The sequence below is a fragment of the Lycorma delicatula genome, chromosome 3, assembly GCF_047948215.1.
Source record: "Lycorma delicatula isolate Av1 chromosome 3, ASM4794821v1, whole genome shotgun sequence".
Taxonomy (NCBI): domain Eukaryota; kingdom Metazoa; phylum Arthropoda; class Insecta; order Hemiptera; family Fulgoridae; genus Lycorma; species Lycorma delicatula.
Genome location: NC_134457.1, coordinates 123,403,543 through 123,416,329, shown reverse-complemented (window position 1 = coordinate 123,416,329; position 12,787 = coordinate 123,403,543). Strand labels below are relative to the sequence as shown.

General features: G+C 36.9%; 1 protein-coding gene across 1 annotated transcript in view; it reads left to right on the top strand.

Annotated features, from left to right (window-relative positions):
• Positions 1 to 6,236, top strand: part of LOC142320972 (uncharacterized) — an 87,335-nt gene extending 81,099 nt beyond the window's left edge. The window contains exon 4 of the mRNA XM_075358969.1: positions 5,699 to 6,236. Within this exon, the coding sequence (XP_075215084.1) occupies positions 5,699 to 5,812 (114 nt within the window). The 3' untranslated portion in view covers positions 5,813 to 6,236. The remainder of the gene's footprint in view (positions 1 to 5,698) is intronic.
• Positions 6,237 to 12,787: the final 6,551 nt, after the last annotated feature.

Genomic DNA, 12,787 nt, shown 5'->3' with positions numbered 1-12,787 from the left:
CAGTCTTAAGTCTATCTGGGCTGTAAGAAAGTTGGGTGTTCTAATTTATTTACTGCAAGTCATCCTTCTTGGTGGCTTTTCTTTTTGTTTTGGTATTTTTTTTTGTTTTAATAAAATACAGATGTTTTAGCTGTTAAATATAATTTAAAGAAATTTGTTACTTAATCAGTTGTGATTTTGTTTACATGTTAAGACCATACACAAATATTACACATGTAATATGTTGCATATGATTCCATTTTACATATGGATGTTTACATATTAAGTAGTTTAGTTTTAACAGCAGTGGTTACAAGTCATTATCACTAGTAATAGCATTCACTAAATTATAGTATTAGAACTAGTAGATACAATAAAAAAGAGTAATCTTGAAATGTTGTCTTCAGATCATGTCAAAAATTGATATTAAAGACGTTGTGAATAATATGCAGATTGTAACACACTCAAGCGACCCAAGAAAAATGCGGAAATGGCACACACGGAAGAACATCCAGAAACAGAGTGGAAGAGGCACACCCGAGCCACCACACATTCACGAACCCCACATTTATACAACCCCCCACACACCCACATTCACTCATACAAACACACACCCAGATTCACACACACAGACACGCCCCCAAACCACACACACATTCACTCACACATACACGAACCCAACCACACACACATTCACTCATACGCACACACCCCCACACACCCCCACACACCCCCACTCACACCCATTCTCTCACACATTCACTATGTGTCTCGTATATGTCTGATCCACAATGCGCAGGTGTTGTAATTCCGCTGTGTCGCATCCTCTCCATCCTTCAGTGGCTCGGATGAGTCATTTCTCTCCGTACTTCCGTTGCTCCATGGGGAGGTTCTTCTTTGCGAATAACTTCCGTTACAATTTATCATATTTACATATGAATAATAATTATTCTATTTTATTTTAACACAAAAGTTTTAGTATAATTTTTATATCATATTTAATGATGCTCAAATTGGGTGCAAGAATATACTAATTTATAATTGGTATTGTTCAATTAATGAAATATCAAAATTACCGTATCATGTATATATATATATATATATATATATATATAAAAGTATATATAAAAGTATTATACTGATATTTTTTAAGAATAAATAGTTGCAAATGAAAAAATTAATAAATATTCAAGTAAATTAATAATTAAATTATTATAAGTCATTAAATATTTATTTATTTATTTTTTAACTAAATTTTTATGGGCATCGACTGCTAAGGTCATTAGCCCTCGTCACATTCTTTAAAAGAAATTATTATCGCCATCAGGATCGTCATATGTAAGGGTGTAAAGGGTCCTTACATTTTATTTAAAAACACAAACTTCAAAATAAACATTAAAACATAAAAGACAAGGACAATCACAAACACTTACGGGGTGTAAAGGGTCCCAATATTAAAATTTGGTCCCAATACCATATCTTTCTTTCTTTCTTCTACGAAGTCTCATTTATAGTTTGTTTAAGCACCCTCGGGGCGACCAGAACCGCCGTTGAGCAGTATATCAGTCGTGCCAGGGTGCCGTGGCAGTTGAATCCTTCTTATATCAGGCCATAGGCATGCACGGCGTACACCCATAGCCTCGCGCCCTCAATCCACCCTTGAGGGTCCCCCATGCCATCATCGGACACACCCCGACTCACTGCTCTTGAATGCAGGTGAGCCAAAATGGCCTAGGCAAGAGGGCTACCTCCCATCACTATACGTGCCACGCTTCGAACTCCCTTATATGTATATATAATACTACCGCTTAGAGTATCTTTTACCACAGCTTTAAACTTCCATTTTATAGACTTTTAAGAAGTCCACTGGCGTGTAAAAATGCAACTATATTTTCTTCATTTCCATTATCCAGATCAGCACTAATATAATTTGTAATACGGAACCTCTTTCTGAGGTCCTCATATATGGTACACTGTTGCCTTTCTGGCAGCTTCGTCTGCGATTTAATTACCTGTAATACCAGCATGCCCTGGAGTCCATACACATACGCATCGCTGTCCTCGTTGTTTTAGTACGTATAAAATGGACAGGATGTTTGCAATTAAGACATCCTTAATGTTCTTGTTCCGAATTGCGACGAGTGCACTGAATGAATCGGAACATATTAGCACTCTCTCTTCGCAATGCACCACTTCGCAATAGTGTCTCTCTCTTCGCAATAGTGTTCAGTGTAGCGAAGAGCTTGCTGAATTGCAGTGAGTTCTGCCGTGTAGACACTGGCCACATCTGGCAGTCTCCAAAAGTGGGCTTCTTCATTTACATATATCGAGCATCCAACACCATGTTCGGTTTTAGAACCGTCAGTATAAATTCTAATATGTTCTTCGTAACTACTGACGGTTGCTAAAAATTCCTGCTGGATGATCACTGCTGGTTTCTTTTTTATTTCTCCTTGAGAGAGATCCAAACTTGTATTTACCGCTGGCAAGAGCCATGGCGGTATTTCTCTAGTAGAAATTGCTAGTGTCTCTGGTATAGCAATTTCATATTTTCTTCTTAATTCGTGGTACCTAATTCCGGTTGGTCTGGAATAGGTAGCACGATGTTCATATACTGCAGCCATAGGATGATTCGTAAACAATTTATTATTTATATGAGCAGGGAAAGCCCATACATTTGCTGCATATCTTAACAAAAGGATACCTCTTCTATAATGTAGTGGCATTATTCCGGCTTCAGACATCAGACTAGCCGCCGGACTTGTGCGGAAAGCGCCTGTTGCATATCTTATTCCGCTATTATGTACTACGTCTAACTTTCTTAAGTGCGACTTTCTAGCGGATGAATATACGATACATCCGTAGTCTAGTTTAGATTGAACCAATGCTTTATACAATCTCAATAATGTACATCTCAATAATTGGGGCTGAGCCCCAATTTAAATTCGATAAACATTTTATAATGTTTAGGGCTCTTTTGCATCTATCACTCAAGTCCTGTATATGTAATCCCCATGTAAGGGATTTATCCAATACTAGTCCTAAATATCTTACGCACGTTTTCTCTGGTGAGAATTGGAATCCGTTATTCCTTGCAACCTCATTTAGAGCATTGATCGCTCGTTGCAATTTGTACCTCACCATAGCAGTCATGTTGCTGGCATACACAATTGCCAGATCATCAACATAGACGCTTTTGCTGATTTCTACTGGAATGGCAAGTATCAATTTATTAATGGCAATGGTAAACAAGGTACCGCTCAACGGCGAACCCTGCGGTATGCCATTTTCCAAGATTCTTTCACATGAATATTCATTGTTGACACGTACTTGGAAGGTACGGTCATTCATGGAGTTGCTGAGCAGTATAGGCAGATTGCCACGAATGTCCCATTCATGTATCTGGAGCATTATACCATGACGCTAGGTCATATCGAAAGCCTTCTGAAGATCAAAGAAGACTCCGACACAATGTTTCCTTTTAATAAAGCTGTTATATATAATGTCCTCTATGCTGATCATTTGATCAGTGGTAGAATGGTATTGCCGAAAACCTGCTTGATACGGTGATATCAGGTTTTCTTTTTCCAAAACCCAGACGAGTCGATTATTAATCATTTTTTCCAGTATCTTTCCCATAGCACACGTCAAAAAAATAGGACGATAGCTATTGGGGTCTGTTAAATTTTTATTTTTCTTTGGTACTGGAACAACATGAGTTTTTTTCCACTGCCGCGGGTACGTTCCATCCCGCCATATTTTATTATAAAGTTCTAATAATCTGCGTTTGCAGTGGTATTCAGCTGCCTGATCATATTATAATGGATTTCATCCGGACCAGCAGCTGTGTTACCTGCTTTTTCCAACGCTTTCGCGAATTCTTCCATTTTAAATGGTACATTATATGAGTAATTATACTCGGTTCTAAAATTTAGTAGATTTTCGAGTTCTTTTTTGGTTCGAAAACCTTCCTCGTAGTTGGCCGTTCTGCTGGCCTTTTCGAAGTGATTGGATAACAGCTCTGCAATTTCACATGGAGTGTCTTTTATTTCATCTTCATCTTGAAGGCTAGTTATGGGAGCAAAATCATTACGCCCACAAATCGCCTTCACTTTCCTCCAAACATCTGATGCAGTAGTAGTTTTGTCGATGGATGACACGTATTGCTGCCAGGATCGTTTTTTCGAGTCTATCATAAGACGTTTTGCATACCCCCTGTATTTCTTAAAGGTAACAAGATTTTCTATGCTAGGACGCTTCTTAAAGGCGTTATACGCCCTTTTCTTTCTTTTAATAGCTTCACTTATTTCATCGTTCCACCATGGAACGGGTGTTTTCGTAAGTTTCCCAGATGTTTTGGGAATATATCTCGATGCCGACTCAATTATTGCATTTGTTATGGCGTCGACATCGTCTCCGATAACTCCAGTTGTTTCTGGGAGTATCGTTCTAGCTGTGAAGCTCGTCCAGTCTGCCTTTTCCAATAACCATCTTTTAGGGATGGGATATATTGTTCTTGTAACATCAGTTACAATTTGCACCGGGAAATGATCGCTTCCATGCAGATCGTCTATGACATAGAAGCTGTACCTCGGTGCTATCGATCCGCTTATAAGTGCAAGATCTATACAGGACGTCGATCCATCTCTGGCATTGAAAAAGGTTCCTGATCCGTCGTTTAAAATAATAAGTTCTGAATTCATCAGGAACCCTTCCAGTTCTCTTCCACGGGGATCTACTCGATCTGATCCCCAAAGAGAATTATGAGCATTAAAGTCACCCACCAGTGAAACAGGTGGAGAAGCTCGGAAATTAGTCTTGCTATGTCATCCTTATTCCAATCAAAATACGGCAAGTATATGCTGCAGACAGTGACCTGGAGCGGACGCTTCATTCTAACGACGACCGTTTGTAGTTTTGTGTTTAGAACTACCGGTGGTAGCTCTAGTCGATGTTAATATAGCTACTCCACCTCTAACTCTTATATTTGGCGGTTGATCTCGCCGAAATATATTGAATCCTTTTAATTTAAAATTTTCATTTCGGCGGAAATGTGTTTCTTGCAGACATATACAGATCGGGTCTACATCATGTACCAAGCGTTGGAGCTCATGGATGTTTGAAAAACATCCATTGATGTTCCACTGTACTATCGACTCACTAATTTTTAATTAAAATATTGTCTGGGTTTTCCTTTCGGCCATCCTTTTTTTGCTTCTTCTCCATGTTGCGAACAGCAGCATGTTCGCGGAGAAGGTCGTCGCCTGTAAGGCTTCCGGTCTCCGTGTCGGAGACTACCGAAGCCGCCGACGACGACGGACATGGATCGGCGGCGGTTTTATTTGACACATGATATTTATTGAGACATGATAATAAATAATTGTTTCCAATCAAACCTATTATTTTTGTTAAGGTAAATTTTAACACGTTAGTTTTAGTATAAATTATTTATCATATTTAATGATGTTCAAATTAGGTGCAAGAATATACTAATGATTCAATCAGACCTATTATTTTTGTTAAGGTAAATCAATTGTACCAGTAGTTTAAGTTGAAATATAAAAATTATTATTTTACAAATTTACAAAACAATATAATTATGTAGTTTAGTTTTAACAGCTGTGATTACAAGTCATTATCACTAGTAATAGCATTCACTAAATTATAGTATTAGAACTAGTAGATACAGTAAAGAGTAATCTTGAAATTCTGTCTTCAGATCATGTCAAAAATTGCAATTGAAGACGTTGTGAATAATATGCAGATTGTAACACACTCGAGCGACCCAAGAAAAAAGCGGAAATGGCACCCACAGAAGAACATCCAGAAATAGAGTGAAAGAGGCACACCCAACCCACCACACATTCACGCACCCAACATTTATACAACCCCCCACACACCCACATTCACTCACACAAACACACACCCAGATTCACACACACATTCCCTCACACATACACGTCCCCAAACAATCACACATTCACTCATACACACACACCCCTCCCACACCCATTCACTCACACATTCACTGTGACTCGTATATGTCTGATCCACAATTGCCCTGGTGTAATTCCGCTGTGACGCGTCCTCTCCATCCTTGAGTGGCTCGGATGAGTCATTTCTCCCCTTTCATTCGTTGCTCCATGGGGTATTTCTTCTTTGCGAATAACTTCCTTTACAATTTACCACATTTACGTATGAATAATAATTAATCTATTTTATTTTAACACAAAAGTTTTAGTATAATTTTTATATGATATTTAATGATGCTCAAATTAGGTGCAAGTTATACTAATTTATAATTGGTATTGTTCAATTAATGAAATATTAAAATTACCGTATTAAATATATATATATAGAAGTATGATATTTTTACTGGTATTTTTTAAGAATAAATAGTTACAACTGAAAAAATTAATAAATATGCAAGTAAATTAATAATTAAATTATTGAGTGGCTAGGCACACCCAAGCCACCACACATTCACGCAACCCTCATTCATACAATCCCTCACACACCCACATTCACTCACAAAAACACTAAGATTCACACACACAGACATACCCCCTAACCAGACACACATTCTCTCACACATACACGCCCCCAACCACACACACATTCACTCACACATACATGCCCCCAACCACACACACATTCACTCATACACACACACCCCCACTCACACCCATTCACTCATACACACACACCCCCACTCACACCCATTCACTCACACATTCACTCTGTGACTCGTATATGTCTAATCCACAATGCCCTGGTGTAATTCCGGTGTGTCGCGTCCTCTCCATCCTTGAGTGGCTCGAATGAGTCATTTCTCTCCGTACTTCCATTGCTCCATAGGGTGGATCTTCTTTGCGAATAACTTCCTTTACAATTTACCATATTTACATATGAATAATAATTATTCTATTTTATTTTAAAACAGAAGAGTAAGTATAATTTTTATATGATATATAATGATGTTCAAATTAGGTGCAAGAATATACTAATTTATAATTGGTATTATTCAGTTAATGATATATTAAAATTACTGCATTATATATATATATATATATAGAAGTAAATTATTGATATTTTTAAGAATAAATTGTTACAAATGAAAAAATTAATAAAGATTCAAGGAAATTAATAAATTAATGATAAGTCATTAAATATTTATTGACACATGATAATAAATAATTGTTTCAGTCAGATCAATTATTTTTGTTAAGGTAAATCAATTGTACCAGTAGTTTGAGTTGAAATATAAAAATTATTTTACAAATTTACAAAACAATATAATTAAGTAGTTTAGTTTTCACAGCAGTGATTACAAGTCATTATCACTAGTAATAGCATTCACTAAATTATAGTTTTAAAACTAGTAGATATAATAAAGAGTAATCTTGAAATGCTGTCTTCAGATGATGTCGAAAATTGTAATTGAAGATGTAGCGAATAATATGCAGATCGTAACACATACGAGCGACCCAAGAAAAATCGGAAATGGCACAGGCGGAAGAACATCCAGAAATAGAGTGGAAGAGGCACACCCGAGCCACCATTCATTCACGCACCCCTCATACATACAACCCCTCACACACCCACATTCACACACAAACACACTCAGATTCACACACACAGACACACCCCCTAACTGCACACACATACACACCCCCAACCACACACACATTCTCTCACACATACACGCCTCCAATCACACACACATTCACTCATACACACACATCCCCAACCACACACACATTCACTCATACACACCCACACCCACTCACACCCATTCACTCATACACACAAACCCACACTCACACCCATTCACTCATACACACACACCCCACTCACACCCATTCACTCATACACACACACCCCACTCACACCCATTCACTCACACATTCACTCTGTGACTCGTGTATGTCTGATCCACAATGCCCTGGTGTAATTCCGGTGTGTAGCGTCCTCTCCATCCTTGAGTGGCCCGGATGAGTCTTTCTCTCTGTACTTCCGTTGCTCCATGGGGTGGTTCTTCTTTGCGAATAACTTCCTTTACAAGTTACCATATTTACATATGAATAATAATTATTCTATTTTATTTTAACACGTTAGTTTTAGTATATATTATATATCATATTTAATGATGGTCAAATTAGGTGCAAGAATATACTAATTTATAATTGGTATTGTTCAGTTAATGATATATTAAAATTACTGCATTATATATATATAGAAGTAAATTGATATTTTTAAGAATAAATTGTTACAAATGAAAAAATTAATAAATATTCAAGAAATTAATAATTAATTGTTTATAAGTCATTAAATATTTATTGACACATGATAATAAATAATTGATTCAATCAGACCTATTATTTTTGTTAAGGTAAATCAATTGTACCAGTAGTTTGAGTTGAAATATAAAAATTATTATTATACAAATTTACAAAACAATATAATTAAGTAGTTTAGTTTTCACAGCAGTGATTACAAGTCATTATCACTAGTAATAGCATTCACTAAAATATAGTATTTAAACTAGTAGATATAATAAAGAGTAATCTTGAAATTCTGTCTTCAGATCATGTCGAAAATTGTAATTGAAGATGTAGCGAATAATATGCAAATTGTAACACACTCGAGCGACCCAAGAATAATCGGAAATGGCACAGGCGGAAGAACATCCAGAAATAGAGTGGAAGAGGCACACCCGAGCCACCACACATTCACGCACCCCTCATTCATATAACTCTCACACACCCACATTCACTCACAAACACACTCAGATTCACACACACAGACACCCCCCCCAACCACACACACATTCTCTCACACATACACACCCCCAACCACACACACATTCACTCATACACACACACCCCCACTCACACCCATTTACTCATACACACACACCCACACTCACACCCATTCACTCATACACACACACACCCCCACTCACCCCCATTTGCTCATACACACACACCCCCACTCACACCCATTCACTCACACATTCACTCTGTGACTCATATATGTCTAATCCACAATGCCCTGGTGTAATTCCGGTGTATCGCGTCCTCTCCATCCTTGAGTGGCTCGGATGAGTCATTTCACTCCGTACTTCCGTTGCTCCATGGGGTGGTTCTTCTTTGCGAATAACTTCCTTTACAATTTACCATATTTACATATGAATAATAATTATTCTATTTTATTTTAACACGTTAGTTTTAGTATAAATTATATATCATATTTAATGATGTTCAAATTAGGTGCAAGAATATACTAATGATTCAACCAGACCTATTATTTTTGTTAAGGTAAATCAATTGTACCAGTAGTTTAAGCTGAAATATAAAAATTATTATTTTACAAATTTACAAAACAATATAATTATGTAGTTTAGTTTTAACAGCTGTGATTACAAGTCATTATCACTAGTAATAGCATTCACTAAATTATAGTATTAAAACTAGTAGATAGAATAAATAGTAATCTTGAAATGCTGTCTTCAGATCATGTCGAAAATTGTAATTGAAGATGTAGCGAATAATATGCAGATCGTAACACACTCGAGCGACCCAAGAAAAATCGGAAATGGCACAGGTGGAAGAACATCCAGAAATAGAGTGGAACAGGCACACCCGAGCAACCATTCATTCACGCACCCCTCATTCATACAACCCCTCACATACCCACATTCACTCACAAACACACTCAGATTCACACACGCAGACACACCCCCCAACCACACACACATTCTCTCACACATACACGCCCCCAACCACACACACATTCTCTCACACATACACACCCCCAACCACACACATTCACTCATACACACCACCCCCACTCACACCCATTCACTCATACACACACACCCCACTCACACCCATTCACTCATACACACACACCCCACGCACACCCGTTTACTCACACATTCACTCTGTGACTCGTATATGTCTGATCCACAATGCCCTGGTGTAATTCCGGTGTGTAGCGTCCTCTCCATCCTTGAGTGGCCCGGATGAGTCATTTCTCTCTGTACTTCCGTTGCTCCATAGGGTGGTTCTTCTTTGCGAATAACTTCCTTTACAATTTACCATATTTACATATGAATAATAATTATTCTATTTTATTTTAACACGTTAGTTTTAGTATAAATTATATATCATATTTAATGATGTTCAAATTAGGTACAAGAATATACTAATGATTCAATCAGACGTATTATTTTTGTTAAGGTAAATCAATTGTACCAGTAGTTTAAGTTAAAATATAAAAATTATTATTTTACAAATTTACAAAACAATATAATTAAGTAGTTAGATTTAACAGCTGTGATTACAAGTCATTATCACTAGTAATAGCATTCACTAAATTATAGTATTAAAACTAGTAGATAGAATAAAGAGTAATCTTGAAATGATGTCTTCAGATCATGTCGAAATTTGTAATTGAAGATGTTGCGAATAATATGCAGATTGTAACACCCTCGAGCGACCCAAGAAAAAGCGGAAATGGCACAGGCGGAAGAACATCCAGAAATAGAGTGGAAGAGGCCACCCGAGCCACCACTCATTCATGTACCCCACATTCATCCAACTCCCCACACACCCGCACCCAAATTCACTCACACAAACACACACTCATATTCACACACACATTCAGTCACACACACACACCCTGATCCACACACAGAGACATGCCCCCAACCACACACACATTCACTCATACATACTCACCCCAGTCACACGCATTACACATCCAGTTACTCACACATTCACTCTGTGACTCTTATATGTCGGATCCACAATGCCCTGATGTAATTCCGGCGTGTCGCATCCTCTCCATCCTTGAGTGGCTCGGATGAGTCATTTCTCTCCGTACTGCCGTTGCTCCATGTAGTGGTTCTTCTTTCCGAATAACTTCCTTTACAATTGACCATATTTACACATGAATAATAATTATTCTATTTTATATAATAATATAAAAATTATTATTTTACAAATTTACAAAAAAAATATAATTAAGTAGTTTAGTTTTTACAGCAGTGATTACAAGTCATTATCACTAGTAATAGCATTCACTAAATTATACTATTAGAACTAGTAGATAGAATAAAGAGTAATCTTGAAATCCTGTCTTCAGATCATGTCGAAAATTGCAATTGAAGATGTTGCGAATAATATGCAGATTGTAACACACTCGAGCGACCCAAGAAAAATGCGGAAATGGCACACACAGAAGAACATCCAGAAACAGTGTGGAAGAGGCATACCCGAGCCACCACACATTCACGCACCCCTCATTCATACAACCCCCCACACACCCACATTCACTCACACAAACACACACACAGACACACCCCCCAACCACACACACATTCACTCACACATACACGCCTTCAGCCACACACACATTCACTCATACACACATACCCCCACTCGCACCCATTCACTCACACATTCACTCTGTGACTCGTATATGTCTGATCCACAATGCCCTTGTGTAATTCCGGTGTTTAGCGTCCTCTCCATCCTTGAGTGGCTCGGATGAGTTATTTCTCTCCGTACTTCGTTGCTCTATGGGGTGGTTCTTCTTTGCGAATAACTTCCTTTACAATTTATCATATTTACATATGAATAATAATTATTCTATTTTATTTTAACACAGAAGTTTTAGTGCATGTTTTATATCATTTTTAGTGATGCTCTAATTAGGTGCAAGAATATACTAATTTATAATTAGTATTGTTCAGTTAATGAAATATTAAAATTACCGTATCATGTATATATATATGTATATACATATATATAGAAGTAATTTACTGATATTTTTAAAATAAATAGTTATAAATGAAAGATTATTAAATATTCAAGTAAATTAATAATAATTAATTAATAATTATTATAAGTCATTAAATATTTATTGACACATGATAATAAATAATTGTTTTCAATCAAACCTGTTATTTTTGTTAAAGTAAATGAATTGTACCAGTAGTTTAAATGTAATATAAAAATTATTTTTTTACTGATTAAAAAAAATATATAATTAAGCAGTTTAGTTTTAACATCAGTGATTACAAGTCATTATCACTAGTAATAGCATTCACTAAATTATAGTATTAGAACTAGTAGATAGAATAAAGCGTAATCTTGAAATGCTGTCTTCAGATCATGTCGAAAATTGCAATTGAAGATGTTGTGAATAATAGCAGATTGTAACACACTCGAGCGACCCAAGAAAAAAGCGGAAATGGCACACACGGAAGAACATCCAGAAACAGAGTGGAAGAGGCACACCCGAGCGACGACACATTCACGCACCCCACATTCATACAACCCCCCACACACCCACATTCACTCACACAAACACAACCACAGATTCACACACACATTCACTGACACATACACGCCCCCAACTACACACACATTCACTCATACACACACCCATTCACTCATACACACACCCACTGTCGCACCCATTCACTCACACATTCACTCTGTGACTTGTATATGTCTGCTCCACAATGCCCTGGTGTAATTCCGGTGTGTCGCGTCCTCTCCATCCTTGAGTGGCTCGGATGAGTCATTTCTCTCCATACATCCGTTGCTCCATGGGGTGGTTCTTCTTTGCGAATAACTTCCTTTACAATTTATCATATTTACATATGAATAATAATTATTCTATTTTATTTAACACAAAAGTTTTAGTGCAACTTTTATATCATATTTAATGATGTTCAAATTAGGTGCAAGAATATACTAATTTATAATTGGTATTGTTCAATTAATGAAATTTT